We start from the raw sequence: 25,260 nt of genomic DNA on the forward strand, positions 1-25,260 counted from the left end.
TCTCTTGTACAAAGATGCTGAGCAAGTGCTTTGTTCACGTTAAGTGTCACTGACAAACTCTGACTTCTCCCCACATCTGCTGACTCTGTGTGTGGTGCTCAAGGAGAAGGAACTCTTGGGCACTGACTTCGAGGTGCAAGTTTAATATTCATCTACGTGCAAAGCAGTGACTGCACGATCAGGGGAACCCCAGGAAGCAGCGTTCTTCCAGCTCGCTGGTGTGGGCATCCCAGAGGGATCGGCGGTCGTTGCGCTCCCACAGAAGCGTTTCTCAGGGAGTTAAAGTTGATGAAAATGTTTCTTTATGAACATTCTTTGGTTAGAGTTGGAGGATTATGATATTCTTTACAAAAATGACTTTCTACCCAATGTTGACCTAGACCGTCCACAGATGAGGGTCTGCTTGAGGGTTTATCCTGTGTGCAACTTTAGATGGCTGGGCCAAAAAGTGCAGGTGAGCAGTAGCTCTGATAGCAGCCCCCAGTCCTAACCTGAGCTCCCTGTTTCGCTGAGAGTTCCAGCAACAGGGTTGATGAAGGGTGAAAAGATTTCCTTCCATTTGTCGCCCCAGCTCCCTATGTGGATATATCTCCAAGAAAAGAACTAGCTGTATCCCTCCTGGAGAATCCAGGCTTGTAGATTTCATTATCCCTAGTGACGTCCATGTTTCTGAGCAGCTCTGTCACCCTCCTGTCACTGCTTCTGCCACTGAATCAGCCTGTAGTGCTTTCTGTTCCCTGATTGACTGACTGATGAACTCCCACTTACCTTTCAAGTCCCAGCTCAAATGTCATCTTTACTCTTCTACCCTTCCTGATCCCTCTTCTGGGATAATTACCCTTTCATCTGGGTCTCCTTAGCACTTTACCAAAAGCTCTCTTATAGCACTTATCACAACATATCCTTTTATTTATTTTTTTCCTCTCTGCCCTGTTCCTTTGTGTGCTTCGGGGGTGGGGACCCCGTTGAATCAATCTTTGTACTCCCATCCCCTGGGACCATGTCTGAGCCACGCTCGGTACCCAGTAAGCACCTTATAAATTGTTTGGCCTTATCTCTATTATAAAACATGTATCTTTATGACTTCTTTTTTATTTTTTTGCCATTTGGTGATATTGTAAATCTTATATTTTGAAACAAAAAGGAAAATATGAAATAAGTAAGCTAGATTTAATTTCTAATTTATATGTCCCCAAATGACACAACGAAAAAGGAAGATGCTGCTTTTGCCTCATTTTTGTTATCATTGTTTGATGGACACATTTCACAATCTTACAAAACTTGACTTAACTGTGATGGTGACCTCTATAGATGGGATGACGTGGTATTTAGAGTTAATCCCTAAGTTTTGTGGTGACATATAGGTTTGAGTCACGGGTCAAATATAGACTTTTGGGAACGTAATTTCTCTTTGGATTTCAAAGTTATTTTACTTGGGGTTTTCACATATCTTATTATATCTTAATCTGATGGTTCCAATTTGCTTCAAGCTTGCATCGACCCAGTGTCAAGCCGATTTGGCTATGCTCTGTGCAACACATTTTTGTAAAAGGATCTGACACCCTCCACGCACATGACCACTAGGGTTATGCACATCATGATGAAGGCTGTCTGAGATCTTTGTGGCAGGCTTGTTGTGTAGGGCACTCTCTCGGGGTATGTGCTGTTCCTTACCAGGATTCACTGGCAAAAAGGGAAAAATATGTGAAGTAAATTATATGTTATTCTATAAACATATTATCTGTATACTTTTCAGTGTTCACAAGTAAAACTCAGCTCCCTTTGCTCTCTTACCCTCTCCAACTTTCTTCTTCTCTGTGGTCTTACATTCTTAACTCTGGAATTTCTGCTTCATGCAAAATGCAAAGCCTATGCTGGAAGTTTTCAGGGTTCTAGCTGTTGTTAGGTGTTTTCATTCCGACTCTGCTGGTGTCATTGGCTCTGGCAAGAGCAAATTTTCTGACTGCTTCTGATCTTTCTTGCCTTTTTATAGAGCATGCTTTCCTCACCTTTTTCTGTGTATAGGGATTCGATGGCATCTATGTTTGCTTTGGACAGAAGGAAGACCTTTTTAAGCAATATTCTTAAAGTTATTCTTAAAAAAGTGATGCAACAACATTATCCATATATTTTTTTAAAAGGATCATAATCCTACCGTATAACACAGTTGTTTATACGTTGGCTCTTTATCTTCTAGTCTTCATCCACATAGTTGCAGTCCTGCCATTTATTCAGTTTTGTAATCAGCAAGATATATTTTTCAGAACAAATTCTCTAGAAGTTACTTTCAAGTTTGAATCTTTTGTGACATTTGTTGTATTTCTCATGTCACAAAAGACTGCATTTGGACTTTGTGTTTGAGGAGTTTCAAGGTGATAGTGCCTATCTGTTATTGGTTAATGAGCTTCAATTCTGTCCTTTTTCCTGTGAAATCTCCTATCCTTTATCAGGACTGTGGAGCTTTTATGAGGAGCCTGATAGTACAATGAGATGAGGGCATGTGAGGAGTGGAACGCACCCCTTTCTTCTGCTGAACACCATTGTGTGCTCTGCTCTGGGTGTGGGACCAGAACTCTCCAGGGCTACACTATTCAATATGGTAGCTACTAGCCACATGTGCCTATTGGGCATTTGGACATGTGGCTAGTCCAAATTGAAATGCTCTGTGCATGCAAACCCATCATGTAAAATAGCTCAGTGAGTTTCTGTAGTGATCACATGTTGAAATCGTAATATTTTGATGTAATGAATTAAATAAAATATATTGTTAAAATTCATTTCATCTGTTTCTTTTTACTTTTTTTCAAATGTGGCTACTAGCAAATTTAAAATTACATATTGTGACTGGCATATTTCTATCGGTCAGTTGTTCTAGGGCCTCGCATTTAAAAATGCAGGATGTAGTTTAATAGTGTGTTCTGCAAATAAATTCAGTGGGTCAAAAATTGGTATTTTAAAATTGGAACAGAATGGAATAGAAAATATCAGAATGGTATTATTCTGAAACTTCTTGTTTTATTTATTTTATTTTATTTTATTTTTTTTTAAAGATTTTTTATTTATTCATTCATGAGAGACAGAGGGAGAGAGAGAGAGAGAGAAGCAGAGGGAGAAGCAGGCTCCCAAGGAGCAGGGAGCCTGATGCGGGACTCGATCCCAGGACCCTGGGATCACGACCTGAGCTGAAGGCAGACGCTTAACCGTCTGAGCCACCCAGGCACCCTGAAACTTCTTGTTTTAAATACATGCATGTGTTTACTGAGTCACTTGTAAAACGTATCTTTTCTTTTTGCTATGAATTGTCATTAAAAAGGTTGAAAATCACTGTTCTAGGGTGGTCCAGCTTAATTTAAAGCATTACCAGGAGGCCTGGTCTGCTCTGTAAGAGGACAGGTTGGTACCATGAATACCATATAGATTTCAGGTCTGGTTGGTGGAAGCTCTTCTAGAACTTTTCAACTAAACCAGACCGAGCATCAAAATAAATCTCATCTAAAAGCCGTAGCAGGACCAGCCCAGAGGGAAGGGTCAACCAAGGACGGCTGCCATTCTGCCATCTGACGTCAGGACCTGTGTTGCCCAGCACTAAAGTGTCCCTGGAGTTGGGAGTGGCTTTGTCTGATTCGTTTCTTCTAGAAACTTCCTCAAAATGGTCTCCTTGGTGGGTGGTGATACTTTCTAAGAAGCAGGGTGGTTTCTTAATGACCTTGGAGCCAAGCTGGGTTGGACAAGTTTCTCTTTGGCCCGTAGATCTTCCACCCACCATGTCCTGTTGAAATCAGAAGAGGCTGTACTGTAATCTAGGACCACACCAGTCCTCTTCCCTCCTGAGAGAAAACATGTCCTTACAGTACACAAGATGGAGGGGGGGCAGTTACCAGGGTGCTGTCTGTGCCTGGGTTCTAAATAAAGGACCCTGAAAGCCACAGAGAGAGGAGTGGGGAAAAGGCTCCAAAAATGAAGTTTATGGGGTTGCATGGGCCTTGTATTTATTCTGAAAGTTGTAAAAATTCTTTGGGGCTGACCCATTTTTCCTTTCTTAATTAAAAAAAAAAAATCTGGCAGGCAAGAGGAAGAAATGTAAGACACGTGACTAATGCTTCAGCGTTTTCTCCTGGAGCCAGATTCTTTAAAATTATACCTTAGCCGTGCTTGATGTTTTAAAAACAGTTGCCCACAAAAGCCACCAAACATTTGTTTCTGAAACTTGTCGACTTAGATGGCATCACTTTCAGGAAAGACCAAAAGCACAATACTTAGGAGTTATTGAACCGAAATCTTTTTTGGAGATTTTTGCCCTGGTGAATTAGATTACCGTAGGAACTGGCGGAGGGCCAGGCAGCCTTTTGCCTTTATTTTGCTTGAGTATTTCCAGTCCTGTTGCTTAGTCACCCAGAAATTTTGAGGGAGTTAGATGAAATGACCTTCAAGACGGAAAGTACTGTGATTCCAACAACGGTCTGAGTTGGCAGTAAGGAACTGTGTTTATGTCGACCTCTTGTTGTTCTGTACTTATCACAGATCAGTCCATTCATTCATTCATTCATTCAGTTGTTCATTTAAATTTGAGCCCATATTAGGTGCCAAATATTTGCGCTTGGCCTTTGTGGGAAAAATCACAGAATTTTAGAGCACTGATCGCGGTGGATTGGAGGGTCTTTAAGGTCTAGTTCTAACCCCCCCTCTAATGTTATTTCCTGGGTCCCACCTTTACGTGCTCCCTGCTTTAACCTAACAAGGCTACTTCCCTGCCCTGGAGTCTTTTTCCCCCACTGTTGCCTCTGTCTGAAATGCCTTCCTTTCCCCAAATATTCTTCTGTTTAAATCCCAGCTCACATGCCACTGCTCCCGTGAATCCACTCCAGTCGCCCAAATGGTGGTAAATTATCCTTTTCTGAACTCCAGCACACTCTACTTCTCTTGTGACATCACATGTAATCTTGCATTAGGTCAAACCAAATGAGATTGCTGTGTTTATAAAGTTAAAAATGGTTGAATACTGGCAATTTTGTATAATTACCTATGTCATTTGTTAACATGAGTTAATCAACATGGCCAAAGACAAAACCATGTTCTCTTTCTGGAGACATTCTCCACTCCTAGCAATGCTTCAGAGTTCACATTGCTTCCCCAGTTAGCATCTCTTGACTATTTGGTTTGGATACACATCTAGCCAACTCTACATTTGTTCAACTCATAGAGCTCCATCGTATTTATAAAGATCTAAGGGGAAAGCTGGTGGAATGGTGTTTTGAGTCTGTGAATATGTCTGGAGCATTCCATGTTACTTGCCTAGGGTCAGAACAAGATGAAAAGTTAGTTTGATATGATTTTTTCCTCATAATTTATGTTTGTTCCTTGCGATCGTGGCTTATAAACCATCTGGGATATTGGCAACAATGGTTGGCAGGCCAACCAGTCCATTGTTTCCAGTCTACCTTAATTTCTGTCTGAAAATTGGTGTGTTTTCTTGTTGCCAGTCTTCAGACACTTCTATGATTCTGTGCTTCTGTGAAGATTCCACTCATTAATATTATGATCACATCTGCTGGATCTTTCAGTGCCTTTTCAGATTGCTTATCTGGCTCTGGAGACACAAAATTACTTAAAGGGCTAACTAAGTGCTTCCTTATTATCACCTTCTCTATCTTGGGCTCTAGTTTCCTCTTTACCATGTTGGTCCTACCCTTTCCAGTTTGCAGATTATTTTCCTTGATAGCGAAGATAGACGCATAAGAGGAGTGAAGTAGTTCTCTTTTCTCTGTTATCAGTTAGCATTAACTCCCATCAGCAATGAGCCTCCTTCCTCATTCTTGCTCCCAATACAGCTGAAAAAAGCTCTTTTACTTGACCTTACCATTTTCACAAGACTCAGTTCATTATGACTGTTATCTTTTCACGGGGCCATGCTTTTCGATCTGTGCTACCCTAAGTAGATAGCTTTAAGCACGGGGCCTTCTTTCTACCTCCAATCACTTGGAAATCCTTGACCTCTTTAGTTGCTTGCTTTTATTTCATATTTGGAATATTTGTCCTACCTTTCTTGAATCCTCTTCCCTGTTAGAGTAAACCTCTAATGCTGACTTTGAAAAAGTATTCTTCTCCTAACACCTGGGCCAGCTCTCTGACACTTCTAGGAGAACAGAATCCCTTTCTCCCAAGGTTTCTATGCATTCTTCAGCAATCACTTTTCATTAGTGATCACGATCGTTTCTGGTATAATAGCTGTTTTTACTTCCTTCAGTCAGCAGAGCAGATACAAACCTAGCCGTGGTACCTGCTTGTACAGTGAGAAAGGGATTCAGAGACGGTTCTGAGAGAATAGTTGTGTCATTAGCAGAAACAGGGATGCTGGGAGGAAGAACTTCTTTGTGGTGCTGGTAGGGCATGCTGATTTCAAGTTCAGACATGGCATGATGGGGCAGTTTTCTGATTGGAAGAGATTCGGGATCAGAGAGATGCGTTTGGGTACCATTCACATGTAGGTGAGTGAAGCAGTAAGAAAGAGTGATATGGAAAATGGAAGGAGGCTGAGGGCCAAGCCTGCATAATGCACACTCAGGAGGCAAGAAAGTGGAGAGCGGTTAGTCCAGGGGGCAGAAAAAGCACAGTTAGAGAGGTAAGGGGGAGAAGCAGGCTAGTTGGTTATCATAGGATACAGGGGAGGCCAACGTTTTCAGATGTTTGGAGGCTTATGTACCCTAAGAAACAAGAGTAACATCCTCTTGCTTTTGGTTATTTCAACTTTCCAGAGCAGATTTAAAAACTGAAAGTTAATGAAAAAGTTCTTTGAGTAACCCAAATAGCTCACTCTGGGGGAAGGTCCATCATTCTTAATACATACCATGTTAATTCCTTAGCAAAGTTGGCTTATTTATATATAGTCATAATGAAGGTTTTTGTTTACAGTTGAGTAGATGTGGCACATTTGAAGGGAGTGAGGCAGACGTGCTCATAAGACGAAAACTATCCCAGTGGTAGGTTGTTCAGATGTCACCTCTCAGTGAGGCCTTCTCTAATTACTCATTTAAATTGCACCCCCACCCGTCCTGGATCCCATCTTGCCTCTTAACAACTGTCTAGTATACCCTTTTATTTGTTATTGATTGATTGCCTCTCTGCCTCTCTCCTGCATTAGAATGCAGGTTCCATGCATTGGGTGTTGCTTGTTTCTCCCCCTGCTGCCTTCCCAGAGTCTAGAACAGCACCTCACAGGTAGAAGACACAATATGTATTTGTTGAATAAATGAATGTAAGAAAGTAAAGATGATTATACATGCACGTGAACTAGGAAGGTGTAGGTATTTGGGATCATTTAGTTTGGAATAAGCCCTAATCTCTAGGTCAGTGTCTCCGGGGGCAGATGCTCTAGTCCCTTGCAGCATTGGTGGCCTGCTGAGCTATGAATGAAAGGTTAAATTATGCTTAGGACATTCTACTTCTGAAGGCCGAAAAATAACACATTTCAGAAACATTCCCGGCAAATAAATAAAGCTTTTAAAATACTAGTGTTTAAAAGGCCCCTCATTGGGAAAACAGTTCCTTCTGTGTTGAACATTACATTTCCCCATGTAGGATTGCTATTATGTGATTTAAATGTTCAGCTGACCCTTGAACAGCAACAGGGGTTAAGGGCGTTGACCACCCACAGAGCTGAAAATCTGTGTATAACTTTTGACTCTCCCAAAACTTAACTACTTACAGCCTACTGTTGACTGGAAGCCTTGCTGATAACATAAACAGTGGATAGCGCATATTTTATATGTCATCTGTATTATATATCATATTCTTCTAATAAAGTAAGCTAGAGAAAAGAAAAGCATATTAGGAAAATCATTTACGGTGTTGTATTAATCAAAGAGTTCTGCACAGAAGTGGACCCGCCACAGCTCAGGCCTGTCTTGTTCGAAGGCCAGCTATATTGCTTTCTTAAAGGTTGGATTTTTCCTTTTCCACATTCAAACCCCGAACAACTTCCTTCCAGCTCCGCCCGAAATAAATATGACAGGTTCCTTCCTTCCTAGTCTCAGAGGCCTTTGACCAGAGGTGTGGAATTAGCGAGAGGCTGCGGCTACGGAGGAGTCTGTGGGGGCTACCTCTCATGCTTTCTTGGCAAAATGAATGAGTGTGGACTTCTCACTACCTGCTAGGTGCCCATCAAATCCCGCGGGTCGGTTTGAAAAATGCTCTATTTCCTCTCCAATTAAGACATAGCTACAAAGCATAGCTCTTCAGTCCAATCCTAGCCTGGCCGCTGCCTGCACTTGTAACCCTCTTCCAAGTTGCCTGTTAGTCCTTGAAGAAGCATTTCTTTCTGATTCCCCTTGTGCGTTATTTACTTTGGACACAATAACCATTTACACACGTTTCCCGGGATCTGTCTAATTTAAAGTTTTTCAACCTTACAAGTTCTGGAAGCGAGTGAGGAGAGTGGTTCGAGGGGAAGGGGAAGCCCCCTGCCCCCACTTTTATTCAAGTGACATGGCAGCATGGCATCATGGCGGGCATCCACATAGCTGGGCGCATTACATAAGGTAATGGTCACCCTCAGCCAGATCCTTAACCCATCTCACATTCAGGACCATGGTGTCCACTTGTGGAGACAGGACTTCCTTTGTTCCCGAGAATAAGCAGCTAGTGATTATTAGCTTAGCTATGAAGTTAAATCACATTCCTGGAAAGGAAAATGTTGTAGCTTTTTTTTTTTTTTAAATGGGAGAGGAGAATGCATTTTTGAAAATCCAAACATACGGTTACCACTGACGACATGAGCATTACACCTCGTTGACAAGAAAAGTTTTATATTTTGTTCGATGAAGACAGTTACATATAATCTCCCATCGTGACTGCTCTCCTGATAAAATGAAGTCCAAATATTTACCTTGAAGTAGCTGTACTGACATGGATCAGCCATGTCCTAGTTTGCCCACACTGGTGTCTTTTCCCTCCCAATAACTCACAGAGGGAATTTGGACTTGCTGTTGAGTGTAGGACCTGAGAGTCTGTGATTCATTCGCAGCACCTGACATTGAGTAGGCTCTCACTCTTTGCCGTATGTTAAATGCAGGGTGCGTGGGGGACCTTCAGGGAGCAGATGGGGGTCTCACCTACTGGAGCCATCTGGCGTTGCTCCTTCAGTGTGGCTTTGGAGTACAGGGGTTCTGGGCTTGACTCTGGATTCTGTCAGTTACAAGCAATGTGACTGGGTAAGTTACTTAGACCTTTGAGCCTCAGTGCCCTCATCTTTAAATTGGGGTTGTTGTGGGGGATCAAATGTGTGTGTCTAAAAGAGCCTTGGTATTAGAAAGGGCCACACATCACGTCTGACTCTTGATTTCAGCTCAGGTCATGATCTCAGGGTCGTTGGGGTCTGCACTGAGCAGGGAGTCTGCTGGAGTTTCTCTCCTTCTTCCTCTGCCCCTCCCCCTACTTGCGCTTGTGCTTTCTCTCTCTCTCTCCCCCCTCTCAAATAAATAAACAAATAAAATCTTTAAAAAAAGAAGAAGAAAAAAAGGGTCACACAAACAAAAGATAAGAGTGTTCACAATCTGAATTTTTCTAGTCAGAATTGAACTTGGATAGTTAATGTTAAGTGTTCACTTGCTCTGATCTGCTTCAGTCAGAAACATTTCAAAGTCAGTATATGTATGCCTCTACTTTGAATAAAGCTAATGTCAGCTGATGACAGTGGAAAAAGGATAAAATTGGTCCCTTGCTAGGGTAAGGAAGAAAGGGAGTTGGAGAGGAGAGTAGTAACACCAAAATTTTAAGAAGAGGGAATTCGTGCCTAAGTAAAAGCAGATTATTTTACTCCAATCATGGTTTATTTCATTTAATGGTCATTGGAATTCCTCTGGTGTTGTTACTGTGCTTTTTAATTATTAATGTTTCTTATAATAATCTGGGACTTACTGCAGATTCCCCAGTTACAATGATTTGGATTTAGTAGCTTGGAGGTTGTGTCCATGAATCTGCTTTTAACATGTTCCCCAGGTGGTTCTGATGCCGGCGGACCATGGTCCACATTTTGAGAAACTTGCCTTCTCTAGTAGTAGTCTTCTAACTGAATCCATTCTTGCTTTGCTACAGTTCGTTCTTCATGTAGACCCATGTCACATTTGATCATGGTGTACTTACTGCCTAAAACCTTTTAGTGGCTTTCCACTGATACTCGGTTAAGGATCAGAATTTTTCTGGCTAAGCTTATCTCTTGCCACTGTGGTTCACTCTCCTTTGACCACATCGCCTTCTCTCTAGCCTTGTGGTATGCCCAATTTCTTCCTGCTTCATGTCATTTGCACCTGCAGTTCCCTCACCTGAAATTGTTCTCTCTCACCTTTACCAGGTGAACACCTACCGATTGTCCTAGTCTCTGTTTCCTCTGAGAAACTTTCCCCGATCACTGTGACAAAATCTGACCCCATTCTCTTATGTTCTTTTAGCACCTCTTTGGGGAAGCAATGATCTCTACTGTCATTAGATAGCAAACTGCTGAATCATCTGTTTAATATTTGTCTTTGCTTGAATGGTGGCTTTGTGAGGATAGGGACCATGTCTGTGTTCATTTCTGTATCCGTGGTGTCTTTTAATAGTACCATGAACATATGGCAAGCTCAAGTACTTTTGAATAAATGAATGAAAGTGGGATTTGTGGTAAAGAAACTCTGCTCTAGACCTGCACTTAAGTTTAATGACTGGGGTTGCAAATGGACTTTGTTATAAGGTGGAAACCATCCTCGCTTAGCATTCTAGAATGAGATGTTTAGAACACTTACTTGTTTCAGTAATAAAAATTATTATAAATAGAGACCTCAAACAATGGTCTTAGTGTTTAAGGCTTAAAACCTGGCATGGGAGAAAGGGGAAGTTAAAAGACTTCAAATGAAATCCTTACTTACTTTATACCATGTCTTTCAGGCAGGAAGTATTGGAAGCTTCTTGGTTGTCCAACACCCCACATGTAAACTTTTTACAGTGTATTATATCATGTAGCTGGTTGATGAGTTTGTGTATTCATTTTCTGATACTCCCACTTGGAGCTGTAAGAAATGAAAACAAGTGCATATTCCCACTCTCTGTTTTCAAAGCAAGCAATTGGCTCAATGGCTTTTATATCTAATAGAACAATGAAGGCAATGTCAGTCTCAGAGAATGAGAGATCCTTGTTCCATGTAGTTTGATTCAGCATCTCAATCTTGATGGGAAAGGGATTCTGGAGAAAAAAAAAATCCATGATTTTAGTAATTTTTAAAATCATGATAATCAGGTATGGAATTGAGATTCAAAAAAAGCCCAGAATAGTTATTTTGATAAATTCACAAAGGTTCTCACCTGCTATGAAGAGATCTTTGTTTTTATCAAAGATTTTTAGTTCAGAGGACAGAGTTTTGTATGTTTTGGTACATCTTTGGAGTTTACTAAGCCTTTAATTCAGATTTCTAAGTCATCTGCAACTTAATTGCATTAATTAGTTTTTCACTCATTACTACAAACATGCAATCATTGTTGAACATCATTCTGTACGCCAGCGATACATGAGTGAACAAGATAGATAACGGGCTCTGCTGTTGTGGAGTTGACAGAGAGTAAACAAGTAAACAAGTCAGTGCTGTTAAGAAATTAACGTAGATCACATGATCTGGTCTAGCGGAGGAAGATGGGTCGCATGACACTGAGGAGATACTCCAGATCAAAAGAAGTAAATGAGAGGAAGGATCCACCATAAGAAAGTCAGGCCGAGTAGCATTTTAGGCAGAGGGGCAAATGCAGAGCCCATTAGTGTGAATGAGCTTGCTGTGTTTTGAGAACTGAAAGACATGTGTCTGGGGCTTAGAGAGGGAAGGAGATGGTTTTGGTGGTGAGGTCAAGGAGGTAGGCAGAGGGGCCTTGTGGGCCATGACGGAAATCTGCATATTATTCCAAGTATTATGGGAAGCCAGTGAGAGATTTTAAGCAGGGGAGTGACATGATCTGATTTGTGTTTTTAAGAGATCACTGTGGTGGGACCCTGGCTGGCTCAGGTGGTAGAGCATATGACTTTTGATCTTGGGGTTGTAAGTTCCAGCCCTGAGTTGGGCGTAGAGATTACTTAAAAATAAAGTCCTTAAAAAAAAAGATCACTGTGGATGCCATAAGAACAATTTTAAAAAGGCATTTGCTTTAGCAGTCCGGCTAAGAGGTGATGATCAAACATTACATACTTTTGCTGTGTATGTACACACTTTTCTTATTTATATGTACAGACTTTTTTTATTTGACTGAATTTGGAATAATCAAAGTTGGTTTAGGGAACATAATGTTAAATTTGTTAGATAAAAAACTCATTCCTATCTTAAAAACATTCATTTAATACTCATGAAGTGCTTGTTGATGTGGTTATAGGCTAATTTCTGGAGATATAAATACAAATATGACTAGTCTTTGCCTTTAAAGATTTCACAGTCTACTGGAGGATGCCTGGAAGTAACGAAATGCTGACAACATACTATGGAAAACGTGTGACTACCACAGATGTTTCTGTCTGTCTCTTGGTGGACATACACAATCATTTCTTTTGGGAATATACCTAGGAATGGAATTGCTGAATCATAGGATAGGCATGTTTGGCTTTAGTGAATACTTGGACTTTATTCTAAGAGTAGAATTTGTGCTTTAGAAAGAACATTTTGGCAAGACTGGAGGCAAGCAAGCGTCGTTCAGTGCTGTTACACTACCCGATTAAGAAATGAGGTCTAAATTAAGGCAAGACCATGCCTTAATGGTCATGGGGAGCAGTTTAGGGAATGGGACAGGTTGGATTTTGGAGTCGAGGGGAAGATAAGGTGGAGACAAGGATGATTGGCAGTTTTATGACTTGTACCTTGACTAAGTCAAGGCTAAGTCAGAGGCTAGAGAAGGGGTGAAATTTTAGAGGAATTAAATGAGTTTCTCTTTGCACATGTTGAATTAGAGTTCCTAATGGATTATCCAGAAGAAGAAGAAAAGTTCAAAGGAAAGTAAGAACTCGAGATAAAGATCTGGAGGTTAATATAACTTATGTTAGGCAAAACTGTAGGGATATATGTATGAGACGACTGAAAAGATTATGCAGACTAAGAAGAGGCTGGATGTTAGAAATGTTTCCCTCTTGATGGTAAGTGAAGGATGAGGAACCAGTGATCAGCCTGTAGTATGGAAGGAGAGCCTTGAGGGAGATGAGCTAGAATTCTGGTAAAGTGTGACTCTGGGTCCAGACCACCTAGATTTACTCCTGGCTTTGGCCACCTTTTAGCTGTGTGCCCTGGGAGAAGTCACTTAGTCTTTCTCGGCCTCAGTTGTCTGTAAAATATCTGTAAAATGGTGATAATAAATGTATCTGCTTTGTAAGGTTATTATGGGATACATAAAGCGTGCTTAGTTGTTGTTGTTGAGAAAGGGATGTTCATAAACTAAAGGGGCAGAGAGTTCCAGGAGGGAATGAGTGGTGCCCGTTCTATAGGGAGACTGCAGGAGGGAAGTGTGGGAGCATTTTCATAGGATTGACGACCAGGTGGAAGAATACTGAGGGCAGAAGTAAAATCTATAGGCAAGTCTTAGTACCTTCCCTTCGTGTAGGAAGGCCCATTGAATTTCAGAGCATAAACATGTCAGAAAGATCACATGGTTTGCTTGAGAGCATCTCAGGTCATTGACATGAGTGTTAATAGCTTGGTTTATTATATAGCTCTTTTATCTCAAGCAGTTCAAAGTGCATCCCACATTTTTTTTTTTTCGGATCATCCGCACAACATCAAGATGAGTTAAGGAAGGTAAAGGTAACATTATTCCCAGTTGACAGATGAGGACCCTGAGACTAAGAGAAATCCCATGGCTTTGTCTAAGCTTATATTAATCAGCTTCTCCTTTATCCCATCAGTAGAACTTACTCATCTCCCTTTTAGCATTGTCAAGCACAGGATTCCTCAAAGGGTAATCAAGGAATCTTATGCATTTAGAGTCCCTGGGGATGCTGGCTAAAATGCAGATCCCTTGGCTTTATTCTAGGTCGACTGATCAAAATCTCTGCAAATACGGGCTCAGGAATCAGTGATTTTGCCAGCACTCCAAGTGATTCTTTTGAAACTGTTTAGTGTGTTCAAGGAAACAGAGAAATAAATCCCCAAGTGTACATTGTTCTTAGTGACATTATTCACACAAAAAAATATTCAAGTATTTTATATTCAGAAACTCAAACTACTGTAACTAAAACTTTAGTACCCTTTCCAAACATATTGTCTGATTTATTAACTTTGTGAAATGGAGTAGTATCTTTGGGCTTGAAAGTAAAACTGATTTGACCTATACAAATGAATAGGACATTTTATTGTTGTGTTACCATAGCACTGCTGGGGGTGTAATGGAGAAGCTATGGCCAAGAACTCTCTCTGTTTACTTCAGTTTGGTCAATGGTTCCATCTGCAATTACTGTATATAGTAAACTTATATGTATATAAGTTTACAAGTATATAAATATATATATTAGTTACTTATACATATTATATATTAGTTACTATATATAGTAAGCATATATATATATATATATATATATATATATATAGTATTAGAAAGAGTTTCTTTCTCTGTATTCAGAGCTTCTATTTTCATGTGATAATAAAATCAACCATATCTCTCTATGGTATTTCTAGTGGAGCAGCATAAAACTCTCAGGATCAGGTAACTTGAAGACTCTGATGCTAGGGGATGGACTCCATTAGAGCAAGCCCAGGTCCAGTCAGTGATGGCTCATAAATCACTTTCTTCTCCTTTAGTTGTAGGGGAGGTGGATTTTTCTGTGTGAGTTGGCATCCTGTCTGTCTGGTTCTCTGTTTTTACTTCTGGCTTCCAGCAGCCACATAGTAGGGACTCAACAAATACTTGTTGAATGAATGAATCCACTCAAGTGTATTTAGGAACTATCAAACACAACCAAGTTAAAAAGAGTTATTCTAGCCTACCGCTGAGAGAAATAGAAGGCACTGACAAGTACTCGATGATTAACTGAACTGGAACTCGAAACAGTCTAGTTCTGTGGGATTCCCCCCACCCCCTGCTCTTCTTCCTTACCATTGATTCTCCTTCTTTACCATCGACTCAAGAGGGCTTTATCTGAAATTCTCACTGTAAGGCCCCTGTTATTTACCTGGCATTATTTAATAAAAATATGCCCTAGCCTTAAGTTCTGTACATCCCTTCCCTTACATGCCATCAAATGAGAAGATTCACATTCATATATGATATGATATATAATTGATATGTAAATGATTGATATTTATCATGTGAATATGATAAATATCATCATGATGTTTGATATGATATGATATCATGATATCATGAACATGATAAATCATATTTATCAATGATTGATAAATTGATATATAAATTGATATATAAATGATATAATCTCCACTGTTAGGTTTTTAAAGAATACAGTCCTTTATTTCCTTTGTAGATTCCCTTAGCACCTCATTTGGGTTCTTTGCACAATGGAAGTTCTTTTAATACTGTTTTTACTGACTTGATATCAAGAATGGGTCATGACCCATGGGAATGATGAGCATATTATTAGGAAGATAAATATTTTCTTTATGATTGACATGCCTGTCTTTTTACATATATTTTTGACACACTAAATCTATTGAACAGAATGGTTGCTTTTTTAGTTTCTGTTCGTTTGAGAAATTGGATCTATGTTTTGCCAGCTATCAGTCCTTTCTATACTCTACCTTCTCCTTTATTTTTACTAAGTGTCAGCATTTACAAACCTGCCACTTGGGCTAAATCCCGTAGTCAATCATATTGTCATTCTACTTTCATTTTCCTTTCTTTCTAAAGATAGAAGGAAATGATCTCTTGGCTAAAGAGATTTATAAACCTAGCAGGTAGGAAAATTAATTAATAATCTGGAAATCAGAGGAGCACATTAGTATCCCCCATGGGTTCTTAGGCTATTATCCAGTAGCTTCTCAAACAGCTTACTAACATTATTTTCCTGGCTTCTTTTGAGCTCTTGGGTGAAGTCATTTGTCTTTCTGAGGCTTAATTTACTCATTTAAGAAACTGTAATAATGAGGGGGATGGGGGATTTTTGTTTTCCTCCAGAGAGGGTGTTTAGCACAAAAACAATGCTTTCCCCCCTTAGCTGTTAGAGCTTTCGGTCAGTGTCAGGAGGTAGGAGGCATACTACTACAAAGCCTTTGATGCAATAAGACCTAACTTTTGGTGAAAGTAACTGAGGTAGGGGGAAAATTGGAAAGAGGATTTTAGTATAACATACAATATTTTCTTTTATCTGTAGAATCCTGAGTAGTTCTTGTAACTGTTCAACAGGCCTTCAGATCTGTTCTCATTTTATCCTTCTTACAACAACGTATGAAGTATGGAGATTCTGGGCTCTTGATAGTCCTGATGGTCCTGGGTATACAAATATGGACATGGAATACTGCATACGGTGTTGCTTTGTGTTTTAACACAACACCCTCTATAGAGAGACAGGGCTGGTTTTATATCCTGACTCTGTTCATTGTGCTAATGGGCTGGGTAACTTTGGGCCAGACCTCTCCAAACCTCAGGTTCCTTTAGTAAAATGAGAATAATTCTCGTACCGGAGAATTATTGTAAAGATTGAGCATCTGACCCACGAGTGCCCAATAAATATCTATTAACCCTCTCTTCTCTTCCTTTTCCTTTAGGGCATGAGGATGGTTTTCTTAGAATCGGTTTACAGATTATGAGGAGGCAAATCTCCTGAGAAAAAAAGCCCATTTATTTCAGTATATCTTTCAGAGAGATGTACTCAAGATAAACTAAATGGTTCTTCCCACCTTGCCCTAGATTTGATCACCTGATAGTATGTTGAAAGACACCTGCTTGCTCTGTAGGTGGCCATGTCTACAAATCCATGACCTAGGAATATCACCTGTGTCAAATGCAGCTCTGAGGACTACGGTATTTGCCAGAGGCTCTATGTTCTAGAGCTTTGTGGGAACAGTAAAGTTAAGCTTTACCTTTGAATTTGTAAGTCCACATAGACTTTTTTTTTTTTTAAAGATTTTGTTTATTTATTTGACAGAGAGAGACAGCGAGAGAGGGAACACAAGCAGGGCAAGTGGGAGAGGGAGAAGCAGCTCCCTGCCAAGCAGGGAGCCCGACACGGGGCCCGATCCCAGGACCCTGGGATCATGACCCGAGCCGAAGGCAGACACCCAACGACTGAGCCACCCAGGCACCCCGCATAGACTTTAAAGATTTAGTTTTGGAGGGGAGAAGAACCGAGTTAGACAGTCATTACTTGAATTCGGAAATCCAGGGGGAGTAATGATTTACTGGCATTTTGATAATGGGGCTTTGATTTTTAGGCTTTATCATTATAAAGGAGATAATAACAGTGGGAAAGAAATGTTTACTCTGCTTAAAACGGAACTAATCCCATAGGGGAGGGGCAGGGGTTCCTTAATGTGGTGCATAGAGTAAGAATCAAACTCAGGACTATGTTCGGAAACATCAGGCAGTCGCCAACCCCTGCCATCCACCCCTTCCCCTCATGCCCCAAGGATTGGTGAAGGAGCCCTTTAAGCCTGAGAAGGAGATAAAGCCCCATGGAACTGTCTGTGGGCTTTATGGGGGGCTGGGAAAGCTTCTGAGCTGTGGGGAAGCTTTTCCATTCATAGCCGGCTTCATTCACAGAGAATATTAGGTCACACGGAAGCTCACTACCCCCTACTGACCTTTCCAGACAGAGGTTGGCTGGACTGCACAAAAACAGAACGAGTTTCAGAAAGCCAGGGCACCTGTTAACTTGTGACCTCAGAATATGATGACCTTGGGCATTTGAGGCTCTGAACGAGAGAGAAAGGCGGAAATTATACATTTTGCAAGTTTATTCTGGATACTAAACTGTGATGATTTGTGATATGATTTGGTAAATGCAGCAGACTAGTTTAGTTCAGACCTCCCTCTCCTCATGCAGCTCTAAATCCTTGAACTTCTCAAAGTAACGCGTGATTTCTAAATTTTGTAAGGTAGATGGGCAAGATATTGAGGCCTTAAGTTGTTGTCCTAGACTCCATAGTAACTTGGCCTCAGAAATGGGGATGGAGCCCAGGTTAATTCAAAACATCTTAATCATAGCATTCTGAGTTTTAAGCACAAAAGTAGCATATAAAAGTGAAATGATCTTTTTGGAAAACGTAGCCAATGTAGCAAACTCCCTGACATCCATTTGCTTTTTGAATCTGTCTCTGTAAAGACTTTGGAATCCTCCCAAGAGGACCAGCATGTCAGACCTAGGGACTTGCGTCAGGGAAGATGGAGTCTGTGATGGGTTAACATTGGATTGAGCAGCTTCACAGCCAGGAGGACTACTGTTTTTAGGCGATGGAAAACACAACTTCCTGTTTCCCCCAGGAGAGTTCCTGGACTCTGAAGGGGGGAATCTAAGGAGCCCTGCTGAGACAGGATGGTGGCAGGATCTGGGGATTCTGTGTGATAAAACAACAGCCTTTGTTTGTTGTTACAGCTCTCAGCATTTTCCTGAGGATGGAGGGTACTCATCATAGAAGCCTGACCACATTGTGACATGTGGCTTCAAGTAAAGTCAACTCTTGGGGATCTTGTCATTGTTTTTAGGGCACATTCATGTGTCATGGACATGCTCCTCTACCTCTTCTTCCTTCACATACCTACTTTTTTCTTAGTTCAGAGGCAGAATTTCTACCTTCCCTGAGGTCAGAAATCACAGTGACAACACAGAGAAAAATGTTCAACCAGTGTGAGGGTCTCTACTGCATTTACCATTGACATCATCTGGGAAGGACTCCTGGGCAGTGGCATGCTGATAAATCAGCTCTCCAGAACAAATGCCCCGATTTGTACCCAATCTGCCAATTTCTATGTGTAAATCTTTCCAGGATGACTGAATTCACAATACCAACGCCATGTCATTAACGTAGAACTTAGAAGGGGTGTGCACAGTTGGCTCTTGCAAGCGGGGCACGCCGGTTCCAGCACACCACTGGCTGGACCTTGTGTGTTTGCATAATTAGATGGAAGGTTATGTTGGCATGTGTATAAATATGCCAGTGAAGACTTCTGAGTTCTCTACCCAGGAATGTTACCAGAGATCAGGCGATGTGTACATTTGTCACGTGTGCAGGTACTTCTTCTGGTGCTTGCCATCTCTGCCCTTGGGACCTGCTGAATTTTGGTCTTCTTCCAGATGCCATCCTCAGTCCTCTATTCTTCCTGTTCCACACAGTCTGCTTGGGACAGTGAAGCCATTTTAATTGACGTAATGTCTACATATTTCCGTCTTAGACCCCTGTGCCCAGCTTTGAGACTCTAACTGCCTGTTGGACTGTACTATTGGAAAATCCCAAAGATACTTCAAGTTCTATGTCTCTAAGGTGGAATTCAATACCTCTGCTCCAGAAAAATCTGGCTTCACTTCCTCAATTTTCTTTCATATGGGTGGTGCTGTTATCGTCCCGGTCATCCACACTAGAAATCAGGGAAGTGTTCCTGATTCTTTTCCCTCATCTTCATCCTCTGTGTCCAGCTCTTCAGCAAGTCTTGACAATTCCTGAGTATCCCCTAAATATACCCCCCTGCCCCCACCCCTTTCCCTACCCCTGTCATCGTTATGCAAGTTAAGGCCCTTACAATTGCTCACCTGGAGTATCAACAACTTTCTTACTGATTTTCTCAACTTTAAAACTTCCCATCAGATCTGCCCTCCACACTGTGATTTCTCTGACCACGCTGGAAACTATAGGAAATGGTGTCTAAGCTTTTTACGCTTTGACCAGCATCCTCTATTATCAGGTAGTTCCCTGCTGACTCTTTGGCTGAGCTGTCCATTCCTTTGGTCTTATTGCTCCTGTAAGCACTCTATCATCTTCCTGCTCTCCCCCACCACTGTCACACCTCTTTTCTCAATGCCTTTGTTTGTTCTGGTGTCTCTGCTACATCCTCCCCAACATTGTTAACTCCTACTCATAACTTAAAAGCTGGTGCAAGCATCCCCTACATAGGATGTCTTTTCTGATGCCACATTTAGGCTGGGTCCCTCCTGGTTCTTCCATGAATCTGCCTATCTATCTCTGCTCCGTGTTTTTTGTTTTTTGTTTTTTTTTTTAACTCACTTTGCATCATTATGGTTTCTTTGTGTCTGTTTCCTCCATTAGACCAAGCAACCCTGGTGTCAGAACTGCATGCTCTTTACCTTTTTGTTTCTATTCCCTTGTACAGTGCCTGGCACATAGCACTGTTAGTTTATGTGTGGCTAAATAAATAAAAGAGAGATCCATGTTTTCCTCCCTGTATGCACTTAGCTTAGCCTTCCCAAATAAAGTTAAAGATACAGGATGCCAGGTTGAATTTGAAATTCATATACACAACAAATAACGTTTTAGTATGAGTTGGTCCTAAATACTACAAGTATCCTGTTATTCATTAGTTATTTGAAATTAAAATTTAACTGAGCATCCTGGCAACCTTAACCTAGCCAAAAAAAAAAATGAGTTCACGTCTGAAGTAGTTCACACAATGCAGAAGCTCACACTGAGCTTGACATTACTTGCAGACTTTTGTACACTTTTGTGTACAGACTGTGCCTTACATCTCTGAATGTCTTATGTGTGCATAGCTCACAATACTCACGTGCACGGGCCTTGCCGTAACACTGTGCTGTGTACCATTACCTACATGCGTGTTTTCCTTTGCATGGCAAGGACATTTAATCTATATATATCTGGGCAGTCTAGACAGATGGTCAGAGCCTATTTGTGCAGCATTTCGTGTGGCTGGATGGTGCACTGTTTTGAAAAGAGAATATTACATGTACCCCTTGGTGCTCTGGGCTGAATGTAGAGTTAGCAGTGTGTACCTTCTTAAAATCTGTAAAACCCGGGATGTGGGTTTTAGATTTTGTTAGAGAGTTATGACTGGAAAAGGACTCGCAGTTGACATTCCTGCTGAGGCCAGGATGCCCCAGAACTGATGTACTGAAGGTTGAGCATGGCTTGGAGAAGTACTGTCTCCAGTTTAATGAGATTGTTTACTTAGCATGTCCCCTATTAAAGTATCAGATGACTGAAGTATTATTTTGATTGAAGGACATTTTTTTTTTCCAAGTTAGAAACACCCAAGTTGTTAACAGTTTATGTTTTCAGAAGGTGAAAGAGTCTTTCTCCATGTCTTTTCTCCCGTCCTCCTCGTGCCAAATGGATAATTATGGAAATTCCTCAGCTAGGACAGTTGGGCAGAGTTTTAGATATTTACCCCATAGGAGTCAGACATGTTCTCTCAGGAAACACTGAATTCTAATGGCAAAGAGATTGCTGTCCCCCCCCACCACCATAAAAAAAAATCCTGAAACATTTTTGTGGCCTCCGTATCATGATCTTGTCAGTAAAATGATGGTCTCTGATTAGATCCAGATTGAGCTGTTTCCTGTTAGTGTGCTAACCCAGAGGGCAGGCTCAGCCCTCCATGTATTCCTCTCCGAGTCTGGGTTATTAAACACTTGTCTGCCAAATCTCTCCCCTTGCCTCCCCCACTTTCCTTTTAAACTAGAATTCAAAGGTATTGAGATATTATATATAAAAACAGATCCTAAAGTCTCTTGAAAGGGTCCTGTAGCTAGTGGATATTTTGCTGCAAAAATTAAACGAAGATTTTAGCTTCTCCAGTGTGAATCATACAGCAGATTTAGGTTTTCTGTTTCAGTTTTGTATAATTTTATTTCCATGTAATTCCAGGAATAAGCAGATAATTTCAAAATTTCTGTTTCACAAAAATGTACTCTGTTTGAGGGTTGGTAAATTAGAACTCGTCTTCAGAAACCTTCCCTCTGCTCTAGCAAGTTGATATTAGGGTGCTTAGCAAATGTGCAGAACATGACATGAAGCGAGTGCTCTGACACCTTAACACGCATTGTGAATTTTTGTGAGAATGATTGTAGGTACCAGAGCAATTCCCGTAGTTCATTTGATATTGTCATTCATGCTCACTCATCGCACTTAGAGAATAATTCTTAACATCTAAATAATCAAAGTATTTTATGAGCTATTCTGTTAGGTCAAACATGGTTCTTCCTAATGTACAGATGCAAACACTGAGGAACAAAAACCATTAGAGGGAGGTATGGGGATCAGGCATGCGTATAGAGATCCTTTTTTCCAGAGGAAAAGGAGGACCAAAGGAAGTGACTGGGTTAATGAGTAGCAGGACTCCATTCCCAAGGGAGGGACTTGGCTTCCTGCCAAATCTGCTTTCTGGCAGGAAAGGGGACCCCCTTCATCAGGTCCTTTGACAAGTATTTTTTCTCTGTGTTTGAATTTTTGGCTACATCGGTGCTCAGGGAAAAATTAGTTCTTTTAAGTCGTTTTTGCTTTCAATGAAGAAAAGATTTAAAGCGGGATTTACGTGGTGAGTAAAATAAGAACCCTCAAATTACAAGACTGTTTGGTAAGGAAACAGTGTCACAAGGTAAAGAAACTTGATTTAGAATTAGAGCTTGAATATCCCTCAAGAATGAGAAGCCATGCCTTTCAATGTTGATGTTAACATTTGACATCGAAGCATGTTTTTTAACACTTTTTAATATTATCAGGCTGATCATTTTTCTGGAACCAGCTCTTTTGAAGTGACAAAGTAGAACATAGAAAACATCCCTACATTTTGGTATTAAGAAAGAGGTCAAATGGATAGGGATGTTGGAACATAAAAATTAACATTATTGTATGTCATCATGTCTTTTTTTTAAGCGAAAAGTGGCAGAAGTGAAATATGGCTTAAATGCACTACAGTGACTTACTAAGCTAACATTTTCCAAAATATGTTCATTCTGATGGTCTGCAAGATGCCGTGAGAATAAAGGGAAGTCCATTTGGAAGGATCATGTATCACATCCGTCTCTTAGAGTTTCATAACACGTTAGCATGTTAAAGACAAATCTGCAGTAAAGAAATGTATTTGACTTTGTTTTACTCTGGAGTTCCCAAACTTGGCCACAGGACCTTTTGTTTTAGAACTCGTGTTTACAGCACCCATGTAGGGCAACACTGTACTAACTAGTAAAAAAGTAATTAGACTTTGAAGCCATATATCCTTTCCATTTATTGTTTCTGCTTAAAGTGGGTTGACACTCCTGGGAGGACAGACGGATACTATTAGGCCTGTTTTAAAACTACGTATAGAGTGATAAAGGACAGTTATTAGGCCATGATCTGAGTCAGCAGGCCAAAGAGGCCTACAGAAATGTTTGGTGTTTTGCCTGAACCAGATCCCTCCCCTTAGTAAAGTCAAAGTATCCTTCCAGAAGGAAATAAAGAAATAAAGTCATTCGCTGTGGAAAGTGGAGTCTTACTATTCATTCCCGTTAGCACTTAGACATCATGACGTTGAGCTACCCTCACCCTTTTCTGAAAGTGATAGCCACCACTTTGGTCCTACTGGAAGCAGTCTTGCCAGTTAATTTCCTTCCAGTGGTTGAACATCTGACAGGCCAGGTGAAGAAAAGCAAACGTGAGGCTTCGTGAGTGCAGGGTCATCATTTAAAGATCGGTTCTCTCTTCTTTGCTCCTCTTCCTCGATTTTCACACGTCTGGCTATTTCTGGCTATTTCAGTTTAGGAAAATCTGATATGCAACAATTCAAACTTACTGTTGTGAAAAACCACCTGGTGATTGTTTGCCTCACTGACAGTGATGGTTTGCTTTAGAAAAGAGATCCTCTCAGTAGGTCGTCTTCGTGCGTGTGAAGGACAAGATAAGCTGAAAATTGCATCTCTATAGAATTTGTGAGGCAGAGATTTATGGCAGGAGGTAAGGTACATTCCTATTTTTCTTCAGTTTAATTCTCTTCCCTCAGACTCAATTTTAAGCTTTGCGTATCTTATCCATAATCAGTTGGTAAGTTTTATGTCTCCCAAGGTGCGGTTATACCTGCCAATGCCATCCACAGTGTCGTTCTCCTGTGATAGCTACTTCTCAGGAGCCCATGTCTTTTCTTATTCATTGCAAGTCTCCAGGAGGCAGGGGTCATATACCCACCCACCCTTTCCACCACTCCCCAGAGATTAGCCCAGGGCTCCTTGGTCCAGCCACTTCTGGGTCAATTCCCTTGATTGCTGATGATACTGAATCAGGAAGGCTGTTGCTTCTTGTGGGTTGAAGAATATCAGACCATGGTCAGATCTCCAGAGATTTCCATGGGGATCATACTCCTACCAAGGCTGGTCTTTCAGCCTAGTAACAGTGTCAGCTGGCTCACACAAATCCTAAAAATCTAACAGTCACCTCTTCAAAGCCAATATGTGTCAGCTCCAGCACACCGCCATAGGAGCTGTCTTTAAGAATGAGTTTGACATCAATGAATCATGGAACACTACATCAAAAACTAATGGTGTAATGTATGGTGATTAACATAACATAATAAAATAAAATAAAAAAAAAGAATGAGTTTGACAGCTGACCATGGAACAATACAAAGGAAATGATTGATTAACTTCTGCTGAGCTTGATTCTGGGGTCAACGGGAAACATCCTCTCTAGGCCGGCAACCGGGTTCTTGACAGGGGATCAAGTAGAAGCAAGTGTAAGCACCATGAAGTAAAGTAACACCCCCCTCACCCCCGCCACCACCTCGGTCTGCTACACTCACAGGTGAGAGAATTGCCTTACATGGCTCATAGGGAAATGAAATAAAAGCAGGGAAAACGTGACAGGTTGTGTTTCAATTGTTTCAGTATTCTCGGTTTTACCTTGGGGAGCCATTTCGCCTGATCCTAATCATGAATTCATTGTACAGGTTGAAGGGGACCAGCTGCCTCCAGGACATACAGTCAGTCAGTATGAAACCTGTAAGATCAGGACCATCAAAGCCGGCACCTTGGAGAAGCTGGTGGAGAACCTGCTGACGGCTTTTGGAGACAATGACTTTACCTATATCAGCATCTTCCTGTCAACGTACAGAGGCTTTGCCTCCACTAAAGAGGTGCTCGAACTGCTGCTGGACAGGTAAGACTCTAACGGAGTTTGTGAGATGAAAGAAACACGAGAAAGGCTTTCTGCAGAGGGAAGGCGTGCGTTTCGGATTCACCTGTGCTCAATATGCCGAGTGGGATGCGTGAGAAAGGATTAACTGGAAGGAATAGCTTTTGGAACAAGTGGCACGAAGGCCATTCAGGACCCACTTTATGGTTTATTTCTGGTAGAAATACCTTATAAAAAATCTATAAAATAT

At 41.0% G+C, this 25,260-nt stretch overlaps 1 protein-coding gene across 2 annotated transcripts in view; it reads left to right on the top strand.

Moving 5' to 3' along the window:
* Positions 1–25,260, top strand: part of RGL1 (ral guanine nucleotide dissociation stimulator like 1) — a 167,376-nt gene that overhangs the window by 55,976 nt on the left and 86,140 nt on the right. For both annotated transcript variants that reach the window (XM_088016804.1, XM_028121581.2), the window contains one exon: positions 24,826–25,034. In XM_088016804.1, the coding sequence (XP_087872930.1) occupies positions 24,826–25,034 (209 nt within the window). The remainder of the gene's footprint in view (positions 1–24,825; positions 25,035–25,260) is intronic.

The sequence above is a fragment of the Eumetopias jubatus genome, unplaced genomic scaffold (genome assembly GCF_037043125.1).
Source record: "Eumetopias jubatus isolate StellerSeaLion01/CBP00866 unplaced genomic scaffold, mEumJub1_p1.0 scaffold_12, whole genome shotgun sequence".
NCBI lineage: Eukaryota > Metazoa > Chordata > Mammalia > Carnivora > Otariidae > Eumetopias > Eumetopias jubatus.